Raw genomic sequence first — 19,908 nt, forward strand, 5'->3', positions numbered from 1 at the left:
ATTAAAGGCTCAATAAAATAATGTTTTGCTCCTATTGCAAAGACTTTGGTTGCTACGTTTTTATCACTTGCAGCTGGCATTGTATAAACATGCTTTCCCGAAAAGAGAGTTTTCTTATAACCACAGCATGCTTCCCACAGTACAGCATGTCCTTTCATTAGAGACAGAACTGTTGTCATCCCTCCATATTTTTGATTCTTCTCTTCTTCCAGATTGTCTACAAAGCCTGGCTCTGTTCCCAGTATTTTGAAGTCACACAGTTTAACTGCAGAAAGACAATTCCTTGCAAGCAATACTGTTTGGAGGTTCAGACAAGGTGTCCATTTATATTGCCCGACAATGATGAAGTCATCTACGGAGGACTGTCCAGTTTCATCTGTACAGGTACAGTGCAGGGCAGAGTTTTGTCAACCAGTTTCTTGTTGCTGCTTTTCTTTCTAATCTGATACAATGTTTGCTTTGTGTTTTTGGTTTTCCTCCCACTGATATAACCTTGAAGATATGGCTGTAATTTTCCATACCTTCATTATTAGAATCACTGAAAACACCTCCACTCTTATCTGGAAATGCTTCAGTTTCTATGTCACATTACCTTTAGTATACCTGTGATCACAATAACTAACTTGGCAAAGGAATAATTCTGAAGGCAAAATGCTAACAATAATTAGATATACTTAAATTCAACTTGGAGTAGGTTGGGTTTTGCCTGAATTGTTTTTGTATTATCCGTAAACAATGATGTGGTGAGGTAATAGCATTATATTTCTTATTCAAATTAATAACAAGTTTACATCCCTGGGTCTATTTTCTGGACCTATCTTAAATAGGTAACAAGAACATAAAGTAATATTTGTCAAAGTTGTTTTTGCGTATGTGTGTGTATTAGAGCCCCACTAGGGGGCAGATAACAATTCCATTTTATACATCCCATTAACACTGTTTACTTCTTTCGGCAAATGACTCAAACTGGGCTAAACACCAATATTGGTACTCGTTTTCTGGATATGTATAAGCATTGCACAGTTTAGTCAAACACTAATATATAAAAGGTCAGAGTATTCTGTTTTTTAAAATTAATGTTGAGTAGTTCCTTTCCTAGGGTGGTGTAAGAATCAGTGTTGTCACTCTACATTCTCTTTTAATAAAAAATTGTGCACAATATCCTTGGAGCTATATGACTGGGATTGTAGCATCTTTAGTTTTCAAGTATTAAGGGTAAAAAAGCTATCCTAACTATAGAATACTACAAAACTATTTGAATGCAATCAGAGAGAGAGAAACATGAAAACCCTCTTCTTATGTGAGGCTTTATGAAGCCCATCTAAAATGGAGTGTTGCGTTGAAGTGATCAACCTGAGAATTTATCAAATCATTACTAGATTGCTTATTTACATACCCATCATTAGCCACATTTGAGTGCCTTTGACTTGCTTCTTAGTGATAAGCTATTGACAGACACTCCACTGAAGTTCACCTTTAAAACTCTCTCCTAAGAACCGGATAAATATTTCTTATACTGTCCAACTTCATAGAAGAATATCTAACTGGAAGTTAGGAGACATTGGCTTTAGTTCTGTTTCTACTGCATGTTCTCTCTGAGCACTCGTCTCCTCTTTAGTAAATTAGTTATAGCAGAGTAGACAGTCAATGAGCAATAGCCATCATACATGAGAAATGTGAAATGTAAGATGATTTACCAATCATTTTTGAATATTTCACTAATTCGATGCTTAATTTATCATATAGGAACTCTCTGCTGAGAGAGAGAGAGGAGTGGGGGGAGAGAGATACTGGGGATGGATGAAAAGGGAAGGGGAGGGGAGGGAAGGGGAGAGAAGGGAAGGAGGAAATCAACAGCCTCTTCCTTTGAATTTGTGCAAAAATCCACCAGACACAGACTATTAATTTATCTTGGCTTTTACTCTTAATAATATGACCTTCAGGATACATCCTTCAATGAGGTGTTCATGATTTTAAGGCTAGAGAGAAACTTGTGGTATTTTACCTAAAGGTGGCCTGTTTGTGCATTCACCTGCACATTACATTTTCCTTGAGAAGGTCAGCAGTTTTCATCAGGTTGTCAAGTAGGGGGAAGAAAACAGCCACCCCCAAACCAAGGGAATTTGACTTTCTCCATCTCCTACCTTTCCATATGTGTGAATCTGAAATAGAGGTTTCACTATACAATCTCTTTGTCAACACATGTTTAAGGCTGCCAGAATGCTAAAGATGAGATTTAATCTCTTTCTGTACAGCATGAGAAAACAGTCCACCTTATTTTGTTGTTGTTGTTTTGACTTTTGTAAAAATGGCTCTTTCATAGTCATAGCTTATGCCATTTAGGAAAAGAGCCAGAGAATGGGAAGTGAGGGATTTGTTATGTGGCCTAGAGAAAAACACTTTCTATGTTTGAGACCTTCAGGGTTGATCTCATCACTGGATGTTTGGGAACTGTCTTAGTTTGTCAAGGCTGCTATGACAAACACCTCACAATGGGTTGGCTTGAACAGTGAGAATTCACCATCTGTCCCTTTTGGAGGCTAGCAGTCCCAAATAAAGGTATCACCAGGCCCTGCTTGCTCTCAGAGCTTGTGGTAGTCTTTGACAGCCTCCTGGCAATCCTCCGTCACAGGGCCGTCTCTCTCTTCTGGTTCCTCACTTCTTCCAATTTCCTTTGCTTATAGAGACTTCAGCCATACTGGATTAAAGTCCACTAACTAATAACATCTTTAAAAGTCCTATTTGCAAATGGATTACCACCCACAAGCCTGAGCTAGGACTTGCACATATTTTTATAAGAGACATGATTCAATCAGGAACCCAACTGTTCTTTCACTGTGGTTAGCCAGGCTCCTGATCCTTTTGTTATTAACCCCCTAAAAATGTACAGAATAAATCCTGAACACATTTTACCCTAAAGTTCCATGAAATTTTTTGACAAAAAAGATACTAATTTTCAGAAGCATTCTACGTTCTCATGTGTGACACAGGCTGCTTTGAAGACTCACCGTCTGTCTAGATAACTAGCAGCCAGCATTTCTGACTTTAAGTTACAGATGCAGGTAAAGATTTTGCTGAGGGAGCTGAACTAGAGGTCTCCTGCACTGATGCCAATCACGGATGCCTTCTACTGCTGCTGAGGCTACAAAACATGGGCCCCCCAGTAGTCTCTGCATTACAAGTTGCCATGGGAACAGATCCCAGGAGACCACTGGTTAAACCTATGGAGCCAAGTGGCTTCTCATGCTTCCTGGAAAACTAGTAAGACATGTAGTTTTAACATTTGCTCCCAACCTTTCAGTCACACAATTTTGGGAGGCTTATCCCTTATAGATGGACATGAAAATTTTAACCAGTTACTCAAGTAACTCACATTTTTGATAAGTTTGGAGTGCCAGTGAGCCATCACAGGTATCTTTATGTATTTTGAATGAAATGCCTCTGTGCTTACCAGACTAAATATGGTAGAGAAGTGGGAGTGCTTTTCCCAGTTTTATAGTCGCTGCAGATAGCCTCAGGCCACCTGGGATGATAGGCTCATAGCAATTTTAGGTGTTCACAAATATAGCAGATTTATTGGACTTCTTTCTTATTGAATTATGCACAATGACAATCATTAAATACAGTGCTATTAAAAGGAATTAACCAACTAGGTTGGTCTTAATCTTGCCTCCCGGAATTTGAATGTTTTAATTTATTTTCTTGATCATTTGCTATTTTATGTGCCTATGATCCTGTAAACCCATCACTAAAAAAAAAAAGAAGAAAGTCTGAGAATGCTTGTCTATTACTATGAAGATATCTTTGATTAAGGATATTATAGAAGGTCACAACCAAATGTTCTGACCACAAACCTAGATGACAAGAAGAGTGCCTCCTTGTATATTTAATTCTGAGTCTGTTGTAGGAGCTAAAGGAAAAATACTTTAACTGAGATCTCGCTTGGTTTTTCTGTTAAAGAATAGAACTGACACATTATTGGGAGAGTCTTTGAAAAATTAATTATGGAGAAATTCTGAAGTGCTTTCAAGTTGAAATCTGTCATTTAATGTTCGGCATTATTGAGTTCAACGTTTTCAAAGTGGGTTTCGTTCGCAAGCTTAGTTCATATAATGTGCTGCTATTTTAGACACTCATTTTCTTCATCTTTAAAGTGAGGGGGTGGGACTTGTTCTTGGATTCTGTGATGTCAACTCATCATTGTGATAATTAGGTGGGTTTCCCTCTCCATACACCCTCGCCCTATTCTAGAGTCCCCGAGAGAAATCTTTGATTGCTTACCTATAATAGTGAACCAAAATTAAGAAAACAGAGTTTTGTAGGCTGTGGGTGCTATGGTAACAAACATTGCGAAAATTACTATTTGATTGACAGGTAAAATAGACTAGGCATATTTTGCTGCTATACTTTTCTAAGAGAAATTATTGAGAGAAAAAAAGTAAAAACTGGTCTGCTGGATTTTACTGACAATAGAGATAAAACATGTTTTGAGAATTATATGTAAATTCAGTATTCCATTTTTTTTAGCTGTGACAAGAATAAGGTTATGTTTTTATCTCTTGGGAAAATACTGTGGGCTGCTGCTGTTAGTCACCTTGACAGGCCTGATTATGATGCATGATGGAGGATGCGAGACACCTAGTGGCAATGCTGTGGTACTACAGACTATCTGAAAGGAAAGGTTAGTGCACAGGCAGGAAAATATTCCGAGAGAAAACGATGAGAGAAAATACCTTGATATGCATATTGATCAAATTGGAAAGGACTTTTTCAAATGTTTTGTCTCATCACTCATGTGTGAGAGTTCACATCTGTGAAAGAAGTAGCATTTCCAAAATCCAGTTCTGTCATTCCTACTGCAAGAAGTTGATAAAGATTTTTAAGACATGAAAGATTTTCTCATTAAAGGAGCATTTTAGTAGAAAAACCTGCTTCCCATAGATTTTAATTTGCATCTGTGCTACTTCCAATGTCTAGATTTTCCCCAGTGTGTGAATTTGTTTCATATTTAATGACTGTACCATGTGTTTTTTTTTTTTCTGAATAAAGAATCATGAGAGGCAACTTTAGTTGATGTCACACAAAATATTTTATTGACTGTATCAAAAGTTTAGACAAAAAGAGAAATGTGGAGGGAGATAATATTGCCAGAATAAAATACAGAAATATGAGAATAGGTTGAAAAAATTAAGCAAAATCAACTTCTTTTGTATGTATGAGACTCCACCTATCATTAAAGCACTCTATTTTCTGAAGTCTAGCCAAATTCATATGTTTAGATCCGAAGTAGATTGTTAATACTGAAGATTGCTTTCCCTGCCTTCCACCTCCGTATGTATTCATGACAGCCCAGGTTTGCCTTTGGCAAAACAATACAATGGAGGGAAGGAGTGCTGGAGTAGAAATTAGGATAAATGGATTCTGCCAGTACCTATGAATTTTTGAAGGTCACATCTACTGTAAGATTTCAGTTTCTTCATCTTTAAAAGTGTGGTAGCAGTACTTAGACTCCACGAACACACAGGTCACAGGATCGTTGAGGATGGAATCCCCAGTTAGATGAAGAGCACATCTGGTCCAGCCTGGCAGTACTAGTGGATGAGTAAACTGCTATAGCTTTAGAAGATGGTGCAGGTTTCCTACTTGGTTGTGTGTGTGTGTGTGTGTGTGTGTGTGTGTGTGTGTGTGTGTGTGTGTGTGTTGGGTGGCCTGGGGAAGAAGAAGTCTGGCTTAAACTCATCCAAAATGATCCTTGCCAGGAAGGGTTGTGAATAAGTTCATCTGTCCCCAGGTCTGCTGATAAAGCTGATCATAACATCCACAAGCTAGTCATATAGATAAACTCTGGGGAAATTTTAATGTAGTCCAGTTCTCTTTCTGCTTTTCATGTCTACACTTTTCCTGATCTAAGAGGAAACATGAAAGAAATTAGAGCAGGGAGAGTTCAGAAAACTGTGCCTGGAGCATTTCCACGGACAGGAGTTGCATTAGTTCGGAGAAGTGCCCGGCCTTGATCTCAGTGAGCACAGAGGTTGCCAGCTCCAGGGAGCCATGCAGGAGCGAGCCGGGGGCCATTTACTATCCTGTCACCATGGAAGTGAGCCCTGCAGGTTGGCTGTGCAGAGAGCATGGTAGTTGTCTTTTCTGATGCCACCTAGGGATGATCTTATTGACTTGGGCTTATGGTTGCCTGCTAACCTTCCAGCAGAAGTGATGCTTCTGTCTGGCAAATGTGTTCGGACCTCTCTGAACTCTCCAGGATGGAGGGCCACCTTTTGCTCAAGCCAGGACTCTTGAGTGCTGCCCTAATAGAAGAGTAGTACGCAGCTGAGTTGGTTAATCTGTGCTCACGTGTGACACTGAATCAAAATGTGTAGACATTTTCCCTAGAGCAAGGAGAGTTGAGAAACACACATCGTTGCATTTGCTCCGCAGAAGTATTTATGATGTAAATACTTCAAAATTTCAAGCCAAAGGATGAATTCTTATTTCAGAATTTCAGTTTAGAAATGATAATTTTTGGGAAAGAGGGATGTCCCCAGAATAGGTGATTCTTATTCAATGAAGATGTTTACTTACTTTTTCCACAATGAAGACATATTTGCTAAGCATTTATCCCACTTTGTAGATGTTCTGGACATCAAACTGTTTAGGACAGTGGCTATTATCTCAAATACATATAGAGGTTCAGTCAATTTTAGAACAAGCCTTAATTATGGAAGTTATCTAGTCTGATGTATTTTTACATGGGATTAAACAGAGACCCCCTTCCCCCCACAAACAAATAACCCCGGCTATTGCAGAAACTAGGACAGATCCACATTTACTCACTATTAGTCCAGCAATTGTATCACTAGTGGAACAGGAAACAACCACAGTCCGTCCATCCTAAATTCAGTTTGTAAGCCAGCATTTCCTTACTATAGTAGGCCTATAGATAGTCAGTCCATAGGTTAAACTGTAGATCAGGCTCTCAGCTTGCAGTCTGTCCAGTGCAGTTTTAAATAGCTCAATAGATATGTCCTGATTGCACAATGTCACATATCCCATTAAAAATGAAAGTTGCAAGTATTTTGTAACTTAGACCATGTTTCTGGTTAAATAAAGGAGAATTTATCTGGCTAGCTGGACAATTTTGTGTTTAGATGGCTAACTTTCTGAGTCAGAGTGGTTAACAAGTTTGTTAGGCTGCACACATACATACACACAAATATATTAGTGTGAAGAAAAAGAGCCAACTTTTCTAAAATATTTGCATAAATAGCATTGTTTATCTAAATGACCTTCCTCTAATTTGTGTTTGGTCACACAATCCGTAATCCAGGCACATAAATGTATGCTTGTGTCCCATGAAGAAAGAATACATTAGATGAATTTAAAATAGAAAATAAAGCAATTTTCCTCAGGTTTGACATCTTGTCTTTTTGGTGTTTGAGTTTAAATTGGGGATAGGATTTTCATGTAAGTTCTAACTTATCAGATAATCAAGTTTAGTCTTTACAAAGGGCTTACCAGAACATGTCTTCAGTGTGTAGTTTTGTTCAAATTTGTAAAATTCAGAAGTTCAAGTTTTTATACCCATGATGCAGCCATTTTTCATAATAATAGGAATAAAAACAGGCTCTTTGGAAATAATTTTCACATTCTGCTATACAATCTTTGTGTTTTGAGAGAGTTATCCAAATATTTATGTGCATGCACACATACACACAAACACATATAGCCATATATATTGTGATGGTTTGGAACTGTGTGTACCCCAGAAAAACATGTTCTTAAATTTAATCCCTTCCTGTGGGTGTGAATCCATTGTAAATAGGGCATTTTGATGAGGTTACTTCAGTTAAGGTGTGACCCACCTCACTCAGTATGGGTCTTAATCCTATTAATGGAGTACTTTACAAATGGAATGAATTCAGACATGAGAGAGAAATCTGTGGAAGCATGAAGCTAAAATCAATGAAACTTGGAAGAGAAGGGAAAGACCAGTACATGCCATCATGAGCCTTGCCATGTGACAGAGGAGCCACAGATCGCTGGCAGCTGGTCTTTGGGAAGAAAGTATTGCCCTAATGATGCCTTGATTTATACATATTATATAATAGATGATATATAGTATATATGATACATTTATATATAATTCATTTATAATTTATATATGCATGTAATTTTAATACTTAATTTCAAAAGTAATATAGGTAATTAAAAGGGAAAGTATTTTAGGATTAAAAATTGAAATTCAGTTTTTAGCATGGTTTAAAAGTTATCTTTGAAGGCAATTCCAAAAGATGAGTGAGTCTGTTTTGTTAAAGGCAGCACTGTTGGCATAAATGTATAACTTCCCAAAGGAAAACGTGAAAAAGCAAAACTCAGTTTGATATAAAATTACTGGAATGCTGTTATAAGACAGCAGTTTTATAACCTTTATTAACATATTGGTTGCATTACCTTTTTATCCTAAATATAATATGCTGCCTCTTTAGTCACCAATGTATATTGCCAAATGAGTGATAAAGGTCAACTACAGTGAGATAACACTTCACACCTACTAGGTTCGCTATTATTTGAAAAACAGAAAATAACAAGTGTTGGAGAGCATGCAGAAAACTAGGAATCCTCATACCTTATTAGTGGGAATATAAAATGGTGCAGCCTCTTTGTAAAACAGTTTGGCAGTTCCTCAGGAAGTTGAGCATAGAATCACCATATGCCCTAGCATTTCCACTCCTAGGTACATAACCAAAAGAATTGGAAGCAGGGATGCAGACAGATATTTGTGCCCCAGTGTTCATTACATTATTCGCAATAGCAGAAAGATAGAAGCAACCAAATGTCTATCAACAAATGAATGGATCAGCAAAATGCTGTATATCCATACAATGGAGTCTTACTTGGCCGTAAAAAGAGATGAAGGACTGACCCATGCTGAAACATCTATCGCCCTTGAGGACATCATGTTGAGTGAAATAAGCCAGACACCAAAGGACAAATACTCTATGATTTCTCTTAAACGAAATACTTAGAGAAAGCAAATCCATAGAGACAGAAAGCATAATAGTGGTTATCCGGAGTGAGGGAAGGGGAAATGGGGAGTTACTACTAAATGAGTCTGAGTTTTGGTTTGGGATAATGAAATGGTCTGAATATACAGTGGTGAAAGTTACGCAGTATTGTCAATGTACTTAATGTCAAAGAATTGTCCACTTAAAATGGTTAAAGTGATTTCTAAGTTATATATATTTTACCACAATTAAAAATAAATAAAGAAATTTAAAAAGTTAAAAACAGCTAATAACAAGTTTGGCAAGAATGTGGACAAACTAGAACCCTCATACATTGCTGGTGGGAAAATAAAATGGTGCAGCCACTTTGGAAAACAGTCTAGAAGTTCCTCAAAAGTTTAAGCATAGAATTACCATGTAACACAGCAATTCCACTATACAGTATTTATACCCAAGGGAAATGAATACACATATCCACGCAACAACTTGCACATGGATGTTCATAGCATCGTTATTCATAATAGTTAAAAAGTGGAAAACCCAAATATCTATCAATGATGACTGTATAAATAAAATACGGTATATGTATATGATGAAATATTATTCAGCAATAAAAAGGAATGAAGTACTGACAGCAGAGATGAAGCTTGAAAACATTATGCTAAGTGAAAGTCCACGTGTTGCATTATTCCATTTATATGAAATTCCAGAACAGGCAAATCTATAGAGATGGAAAGTAGACTGGTGGTTGCCTAAGGCTGGGGTTGGTGAAGTTGGGGAGAAATGGAAAGTGATTATTAAAGCATGCAGGGTTTCTTTTCAGGGTGGTGAAATGTTCTACAATTTATTGTGGTGATGGTTGCAGAACTCTGAATATACTAAAAACCACTGAATTACACACTTTAAATGGGTCAATTGTATGGCTCATGAGTTATAGCTCATGAAGTTGTTATGTCAAAAAGGAAAAAAAACAATCAGTCATACAGACTTAAAATACAGACTTCACCAAAGACACTCACTTTTCTTTAATGCATTTTTATTGTGAACTTTCACATATATACATAATGGTGATAACTTTCACAGTGCAATTTAACAAGTAGTAGAAAGCAAATTTCAAAGAATGTAATGGGTCACAGTTCCATACTTCAGCTACTTCCATTATTATAAAATATAACAAACATACAGAACGGTGTTAACTTTTGATGTTCAGCTCAATAAGCAGTTATACAGGTAATTTCAAAAATTGTTATGGGTTATAGTTCCAAAGTTTCAATTCTTTCCTTATTATACAATGTAGGGTACATACAGAAAGGTGGAGACTTTCAAAGCACAATTCAACGAGTAGCTATAGAGCAAATTTCTATGGATGTTATAGGGTATAGCTCCACCATGTCATTTACCTCCTTCCAGCTATTCCTACACCTCAGCATCTAATATAGATATATAATTTATTTATTTATATAAAGTTTCAGTATTCATAGACCTTTGTTAAATCTTATCTTGTTTGTTGCTACCCCTTCCTCTCACTTAATCTCTTTTTCCATCTTCAGGGATATCTAGGCAGTGAGTACCCTAACTTGTTCATATTGAAAGGGGGTGTCGACAGTATGGGGAAAGAGGCTGCATCTGGTTGTTGTTCTAAAAGAGGCTATTGCCTCTGGATTTAAGAACTTGTCTGGCATAGGAACACTCTGGTGGATCTAAGTTTCTGAGAGATAAAACTTAGTGAGTGAATCTTTTATAGAATCTCAGATAGGTATTGGAGACTACTTTTGGTAAGGGCATGGCATACCATGGCCATTTGGGATATCTAGCTGAAGCTTGCGTAAGAGAAACCTCCAGGATAGCCTCTCAACTCTATTTGGGATCTCTCAGCCACTGTGACCTCAGCTTGTTGTCTTTTTTTTCCCCCTTTTGGTCAAGTAGGCATTTTCAATCCCTTGCTGCCAAGGCCAGTCCCTTCCTGGGAATCATGTCCCACTGTGCCAGGGAGATTCATTCCCCTGGCAGTCATGTCCCTTGTGGGTGGGTGGAGGTATTAATGAATTTATTTGCCAAGTTGGGCTTAGAGAGAGAAAGGCCACATCTGAGCAACAAAAGAGGTTCCCTGGAGGTGCCTCTTAGGCATAATTATAGGATGGCTCAGCCTCCCATTTACAATGCTAAGTTTCACAAGAGCAAGCTTCAAGTCAAGGGCTTCATTTATTAAGTAGTGGGCTCCTAATTTCACTATATATATTATCTTCAGATATATATATATATATTCTACCCAAGATAAAGTTCAGTTTCTTTTATAATCTTCACTTAGTTGTACAATCATTATCACTCTCCACTTTAGACAATTATCATACTATGATATATCCCAGAGCTCTTATCAGCTGTTAATTTTTCATCCCTAGTATTAGTGTAGTGTTGGTAAGATATTCCTATTAAATATAGTCTTTAATATGTAATGGGTAGTTTTTCCATATACCACTCTGTTGTTAACCCTCTGCACCAGTGTGTTATCTTATAAGCATATCATGCTAACACTTATTTGTATTTGTGGTGCTACTCTGTGGGTTACATGCCTTTAAACAACCATTAACAAACATGTTCGCCTTCAATGTGTCACTGATACTTATAATCCCATTAACGGACCATAGTCACACCTGACCACTCTCATACCATTAAGTTCATCCTCATTATGACATCTGTACATATTAGATTATCATTCCCCCTTCACTAGCTTCTGTCTATCTCTAGGTCCTCCATAGTCTACAATGTAAGACATTTATTTTACATTTTTCATGGAGTTCACATTAGTGGTAACATACAATTATCTCTCCTTTTGAAGACACTCACTTTTATTGTTAAGGGTGGGGTCCATTGTAACCTTCATGAATAGTCCTTCCTTTAATGAACATTTCATTATCAGAGGAAAAAAACTTTGGGGGGGCATTTACCATAACTGTATAAGCAGACCTCCAATTTAGTCTTTCCTTGTATATGTGGTCTAGGAAAGCCCAAGGGAGCCCAAATTTAGTTAATTGGAAACAAGCATTGCAGAGGAGATTAAAATAACTCAAATCACAAGGGTAATAATTATCCCAAGATAGGATCTGTTTCCTATCGCATAATGAATTCCCGTTACATAGATTAAAATGTAGAATCCCATTCTGAACTTGGAAGACCCCAAGACTTCTACTTCTGATATCTTCTAAAGTGTATTATATGTACATGTAAGTAGATAAAGTCATCTTTTACCAAAAATATTGTATTTAAAGGCCAGTTTTCAGTACTCAATAGGCATATTTCTCTTGCAGTGTAATATCTACCAATCTATTTAATAGATATTTTCACTGTCTGGATGCTCATTGTAACAACCTCTCTCCCATGCACACTACCCACTGCTCTTTGATTTCTTAGAGCTTTATAAATAGAATTGACATTGACTCTGTATATTCACAGAAGTTAAGGCATGTGACCACACTAAAAACACTTGGACTAAAGCAGCTGCTACTATATACTCACAATTCTTAATTTAATTATTTTTGAATTGGTATTATATGAATATGGCACAAAATTTAAAAGACACTAAATATTGAAAATTCAGTCAACTCCTTCCCCAACTGGCAACCATGATTATCAGTTACAGATTTATTATAATTAATCAGTCCCTAATTGGTGGCCATTTAGATAATATAAAACTTCTGTTATTACATACAGGTGGTCAAGAAATATTTTTGTTGATACATCATTTTCTACACGTGTAAGTTTATCTGTAGGATAAATACAGTACCAAGAAGCGGAGGTAGAATTGCTTGCTAGATCAAAGAGTCTATGCATTTAGCATTTGGAAGATACTTGCCATGCAACCCATTCTTAGCACTAATAATGCCATTCCCCTGAGACCCTAATGCAGTAAGAAGAATCTCTAAGCTCCTTAACATGGCTTGATTTCACCCCAGTTGCCCCTTTAGCCTCTTTTATCATCACTTCCCCTTGGGAACTCAACGCTCCAAATGCATCCCAACATGTTAAGTTCGCCCAGCCTGATAAACATCTCCTTCAAATCTTCACTTGGCTAATTCTTAAGCATCTAGCAGCTCACCCTAGCAGGAGGCCTTCTCTGACCACCCCCAAGTCTAGGTTGGAAGCATGCATACCCTATGGCCTCCTGTGTTTCTTCTTCCATGGCACTTACTGAGCAGCTTTGTCATCTGTGTTTCTTTGTCTGTCTCAGGACAAGGACTTCTCTTGCTCTTGACTGGATCCCCAGTAACCAAACAAGTGCCTGGCACATAGTTTGTACTCAATAAATAAATAATGAATGCATGAATGAAAATGAAGGAATCTTAAGTGGTCCCTGTCCTTGGAGACAGAAGGGTCCCTCCAAGGATAGGAGTAATAGCTTGAGGAAGTCAGGATTGTATATGTAATGCCCTTCAAAGCCACCCGGGGCCATCTGCCTACATATCTCTGTCTGCCTGAAATGTTATGAGTCGTTGCATGAAAGGGGGATGATAGTTCGATACACTTTAAAAAAATGTTCTCTCCCTTTGTAGTAAAAAATATAAATATTAGTCTTTCATTTTAAAGACATTTTTGTTCCTCCTGTCACATGCAACATGAAGGCTTGGTATCGCGGTCGGTCCAGATCATCATCACACCTTGTTTTTTCAGCACAACCTGAACTACTTGGATTTTAAGACTGCCTAGCAAACTAGTATATGACATATAACCTTGTGGAATTTACATTTTAAATGAGTACCCCAAACTGAGCAATACCTAGCAATTTGGGCATAAAACAGCCACACTCAAGAATAGAATAATGCTTAATATGAAGGCAAATTTTGCATACTTCAAAAACTTTGGAGGCTTAGCGAACAGGAAGCAATAAAACAGAATTATAAAGACAATGAGAGAGCTCAACAAAGGGGATTTAGGAGATAATAATAATGTGAAGAAAGTGATGACAACAAGAATGATCTACACTAACATTACAGATCATTTTTTATTGCAAAATAAAATTATTTTTGAAAATTTCATGTACCTCCTTCTGAAGAAATTTAGAACTACAATCAATTTGCAGTGGTCTTGCCAGTACTTTGTCCAATTTTTCATGGTTAGAATATTTTAGACCTGAGTCTGAAAACTCATCTTAGAGAGCAAGGCAATCAGTGAATTTTCTCTTGGAAAGTCTGACCAAATAAACTTTTTATCTCTAGATAAATTGCTTTCCATTTGGAAATGTGTGTGTTCTTTCATTTCTAGCCTGGTTTTATGGCTACTCCTGTGGTGTAGGGAGGACATATAGACTAGTGGTACTATATAACAGATTTACAAAATTCCTGGACAGCTTTCAAATTCTAAATCTCAATCCTTACATAAATAATGGTTCATATCTCTGTTCATTTCTGTTGTCCGTTCCACAGAGATATAAATAATTTCTCAAAGTACAGAGAAAATTTCACCAAGAAAATAACAAATTTATGAAAAGCCAAGTACTCCACCAATCAGCACAAAAATAAACAAGTATGAACAAATAACTAGGAAATTTCATACAGAGAATCTTTGAGTTTGGTAGCTGGAAGGATCTGAGTCATTATCCAGCTCTAGCAGGTGGGTTTCATTTGAGCCGACATCACCTGTCAGGCCTGGACTGTTAAAGAGAATTGTGAAGCCACTGTGGGTAGGTGCAGTTATCAAATAGAAATGCCTGCCATGAGTGCAGAAGTAGGCAGGGGCTTTTGTGACTCACATTTGTCTGACATGATAGCTCAGCTCTTAAAGTCAGTGATATGGGAGGTGAACAATGGAGAAACTAAGTGACTTTCCCAAGTTCACACAAATGCCGGCACTTTTCTCATTACAAGCTTGACTCCAGAGTAGTTATTAACTATTTCCTTGCTTTTAATATAAAATACTAGATACAAATAGGAAGAAATTTATAAGGCTAAATGCAATGAGTGTATATAAGTTTATATTCTTTCTCCTTCATAACATTTTACCTACCAAGAAGTGCATTCTGCCCCATTTCTCCCAAAGTATTTTCTCATGCATTTTCACTCATTTGACAAATATTTGCTACAGACCCATTGTATTAGTTTTCTAATGCTACCTTAACACATTGCCACAAGTTTGGTGGCTTAAAACAACATAAATTTTTGATCTCATGGTTCTGAAGTCAGAAGTTTGACACAGGCCTGGCTGAGCTAAACTCAAGGTGTCCATAGGCTGTTTCCTGCGGCACTACTGAAAGAGCCATTTTTTGATCATTCAGACTGTTGGAAGGTTCCCATTTTATTGCTGGCTGTAAACTGAGGGTCATTCTCTGCTTCTAGGGCCACCCACATTCCATGGTTCATGGTCCCCCTACTCCATCTCCAAAGTCAACAGTGGTGAAGCAAGTCCATCTCAGGTCACATCTCCCTGACCCTCTCTTCTGTCTCTCTCTTCCAGTTTTAAGAGCTGTGTGATTAGATTGGGCCCGCTTGGATAATCTCCATATTTTAAAGTTCAGCTGATTAGCATCCCAATTCCGTTTGCAACCTTAATTTCCTTTGCCATGTAACTTAACACAATCACAGGTTCCACATTATTCTGCCTCTCACACCTGTTATAAACCAGGCATTATGCTAGATGTTGGTGATACAAAAATGATCGATAGATGCGGTTCATAACCTACAAATCACCTGTTCATCTGAGGAAGTAAACTAAATAAATGCTAGACTGGAGGCATTATGTGCAAAGTATTAAGAAAGTCAGAGGATGAAGATGCCAATTCACTATATTTCTATAATTTCTCTAGGAAGGAAGCAAGAAGTTTGTTATTATCACAGATTGACAGATATGAAAGGGGAAGTACAAAAAGACTAAGTTTATCCAGTTTTAAACCGGTTATTTCCCAAAGAATACAATCCATGGTGAAGATGTAATTCATAGTTTCCAGGAGTGCTGGTTTGGATATATAAGGCCCCCTCAAACAAGCCATGATCTTTTAATTCAATCTTGTGGGACATTTGGATTAGGTTGTTTCCATGGAGATAGGACTCACCCAACTGTAGATGGTAACTCTGAATGAATTATTTCCAGGGAGGTGTAGCCCCGCCCATTCAGCATGGGTCTTGATTAGTTTACTGGAGTCCTTTAAAAAGAGCCACACAAGCCCAGACATTTGCTGACGCTGATGCTTGGAGATGGTTGGAGATGTGGACGGAAGGATGTTTGGAGATGCTTAGCTAAGAGATGCTAGCCCAGAGTTTGCCCCTGGAAGCTAAGAGAGACCCAGAGACATTTTGGAGAATGCCATTTTGAAACTTAGCCTTGGAGCAAGCAGACACCAGCCAGTGCCTTCCCAGCTGACAGAGGTGTTCCAGACGCCAACGGCCTTCCTTCAGTGAAGGTATCCTCTTGTCAATGCCTTACTATGGACACTTTTACAGCCTTAGAACTGTAAATTTGTAACTTAATAAATCCCCATTATAAAAGCCAATCCATTTCTGGTATTTTGCATAATGGCAGCATTAGCAAACCGGAGCACCAGGTTATCTTAGTGTTCACATAAGTCACCACCACTTTTATTATAATTACTATCACCATTACTACTGGCTACTTATTTTCAGTGCTTAGTGTGCAAGACAATCAGCCAAGCACTTAATCCCATTAATTCCTAACTGTGTCTCTATAAGGAGTGTGTGTTGGTGAGAACTCTTATAAGTGACAGAAACCTAACTGAAATGAGCTTAAACCAAAAGATGATTCATTGGCTCATATACCTAAAATGTCCAGGGATAAACATTAGGGCATATTATTAGATAGATAGGTAGAAAGATAGACAGACAGACAGACAGATGGGTATGTAGACATAAATATATAAAGATTTATGTATGTTGATATGTATAGATGTATACATAGATATAGATACAGACACAAATATAAAGATATGGCTATATAGATCTCTCTCTCTCTCTAGTTCTAGCTCAGACTCTAGCTTTTGGTCTCTTTATCCACATCTCTTGGCTCAATTTTTTCTCTTTTAGTTTACCTCACCAGCAGATTCAGGATTACAACTTCTTAGTTTAGAAATTGCAGTAGAGAGATCACCTTATTTCCAGTAATTTTAGCAAAAGTCAAGCATTTGGGGCTCGTTGTCTTGCCTTAAGTGCCATGACCACTCTTGAACAATCACAGTAGCAAGAGGGATGGGACACTCTGGCTTATAAGCTAGTCAGTCATGGATGGCCCAACCCTGGAAGTGTGAGTGTGGTTTGGTTAGCCCCACCTGCACTGCGTCAGTTTAATATGTAAAGGACTCTTCTCCAAAAAAAATCTATGTGCTGCTCTCAGAAGGAATAATGGATGTTCAGTAATCAAAACAACAGCCCACTAGACTCTATATGTCCCTATCACCAGTGAGGCCAAGAAAGCCTAAGTGAAATTCCCAGCATGACTGCTGGTAAGTGGCTGAGAGGGCGCTCAAACCAGCTGTGTCTTAAGCACTGTGCTTATTGTTCACATTGCTGCCTGTTCTAGACATTCAAGGAAACAAATTGATCTCTGAAATTCTAATCATTTTGGTCAAATATCCAAAAAAGCCACAGCATCCTTTCTGTGAAGTAATATACTGTTATATTTACATTAGAAAATGTATTCCTAATCATTTTTAAACCTATTTACTAAATTCAGATAAGCAAAAAGAAAAAAAAAAACATAATCTACCACTTAGAGGAAAATAACATTTTATACCATGAATAGTGTTTCAAATTATTACATAGTTTCCATAGCATAATTTACCGTCTATAATAGAACAATGTATGAGTATAACGTAAATTACTCAAGTTTTTACTGACTATAGAACTTCTTTCATTTCCATTTTCTTACTTTATAAAAATGCTACTATGAATGTACATTCATACTTATTTCCTTCTACTTCAGACTTATTTCCTTAAAATAAATTCATTGACTCACACTTGGCATGTCAACGGGCATGAAAAAATTTAAGGCTTTTGCTATCTAACGCAAAAAATGCTACAGAATGTTTTAGTAGCGTAGCTTCTCACCAGGGCAGTATCAATCAGTATATTATACTGCTTGTTTACTCACTTCTTTGTAAAAAAAGGGTATTATAATTAATTTTTCCCACTGCTATAAGTAAAATATTACATTTTGCTGTTTTTTCACAATACTTCAAATACTAGTATTTGAACTTTTTCTTGTGCACATTCACCATTTATATTTTTCATTCTCATCACTTCTTAAGGTCTAATTCTTAATTTGATGTATAATCTGTTTTTTTTGTTTTTTTTCTTTTTTGGATCATCACCCATGTACATTTTCCTTTTCCGATAGCTTTGTTTCTTGTAGGAAGCACAAGATTTTTAGGAAATGCTGCTTTACCCACATGGACTTAGAATGATTGATGTATCAAACCATGTAGGTGTCAAATAGCGGGAGATCCTAGGATTCCAGTTTCTTGACGCATTATTTTATAGTGCGTCGCCTCCAGGCATCACGTACTTCGAAAACTCATTTTATTATCTTCATTGTTTCTCAGTTTAATAGGTTGTGTTCTCCTTCCACTTTTTTTTTTTTGAAAATGTAATTAGTAGAAAGACAATAGATGTCTGAACTATTTAAGTAATTATAACTTTTGATATTATAAAAAACAGGATTCTAGTCCCTCAAATAAGAGTTATTACTGAGTGTTAAATCACATTATCTTTCCTAAAAAGAACAATTTCCTGGTATTGTATCTCTATCTTTTTAAATTCATTCTTTTGACTCATTAGTAACCATTGTCAGACTCCATCGCATTGTGTCAAACCTTTCGAGTCTTGTGTCTTCAGTAATAGTTTTAAACCAGTGACCTAAGAAGGCAATAATTGGGAAGCAAAACAGAAAAATCCCAAGTGCTATTGGATGACAAGACTCATAATTATGCCACTCTTCTTGGCCCTGGAACTAGGGGAATAAACCATTAATATGTTGCCTGTGATTTTCACTTTGACAAATGACATGTCAGAATCTGAACTAAATGATTATTTTCTATCGTTCAGTGGAAAGTATGTGACTATAACAACTTTCTTTTTAATGGCAGTATGGATTCCAATGAGAGTTATCCTTTTCAAATGAACTCACTCTCCATCTCCCTAAATCACTACCTGTCTGTCAATGATGCTTCTGCTTCCAATCTTTTAATAATTTCTGTTCAAAAACTGCTATCCTATATATTGCTTTAGGTTTATTTGAATTTCCTACTTCAAATGTTGAAACTACTAGAAATCAATTAGATTCAAGCCTAACAAATAAAGGTGTCCGATTATTCTAACTAATTTCTTTTCATTAAATTTAATATTGACTCTAAAATGTTGAGACTGCCTTACTTACCTGGTCTATAAACTGTTCTAGCATCTTTGCTTTAAACAATCGCTGCTTTTGCTTAAAATCAGAGTCTCCCCAACTTAACTTCTAGCATATATTTTGAGTAAAAATATTTTGATTAAAATCACAACTGTATTTTTTTCAACATTTACTATTTCAAAAACTGGTCCATCAAATCAGGGAAATGATTTTCCCTAACTCATTGAAAATAAAGCATATTTTTGAAGTCAAGATCTATTTATGAGGTGGTAATATGCCTTGAAGCCATTAACTTGTGTCCGTGTATGCATGAATGTACACAGACGTTGGGAGGAGTGTTTTTTTTTTTTTTTAAATGTGTTCTGTGATTACAAAGAAAGTCTGGTTTTCTCCTTAACAGACAGGCAGGAAATGTTGTTTGGACTCTAAATACATTGATGGATCAAAGTGTCAGCAATACCATCTCTTCACTTACAACTCGTATTTTGAGGGACCACAACAACTGAGCTATTTACATAGTTTCCTGTTTTCAAGGATATTTCCTTTACAGAGTTAGAGTTAC

At 36.9% G+C, this 19,908-nt stretch overlaps 1 protein-coding gene across 1 annotated transcript in view; it reads left to right on the top strand.

Moving 5' to 3' along the window:
* The window catches only part of FAM155A (family with sequence similarity 155 member A), a 658,250-nt gene that overhangs the window by 622,967 nt on the left and 15,375 nt on the right, over positions 1-19,908 (top strand). Inside the window, exon 2 of the mRNA XM_037800531.1 lies at positions 213-384. Coding sequence (XP_037656459.1) covers positions 213-384 — 172 coding nt within the window. The remainder of the gene's footprint in view (positions 1-212; positions 385-19,908) is intronic.

This window comes from Choloepus didactylus, chromosome 12 (genome assembly GCF_015220235.1).
Source record: "Choloepus didactylus isolate mChoDid1 chromosome 12, mChoDid1.pri, whole genome shotgun sequence".
NCBI classification, from domain to species: domain Eukaryota; kingdom Metazoa; phylum Chordata; class Mammalia; order Pilosa; family Megalonychidae; genus Choloepus; species Choloepus didactylus.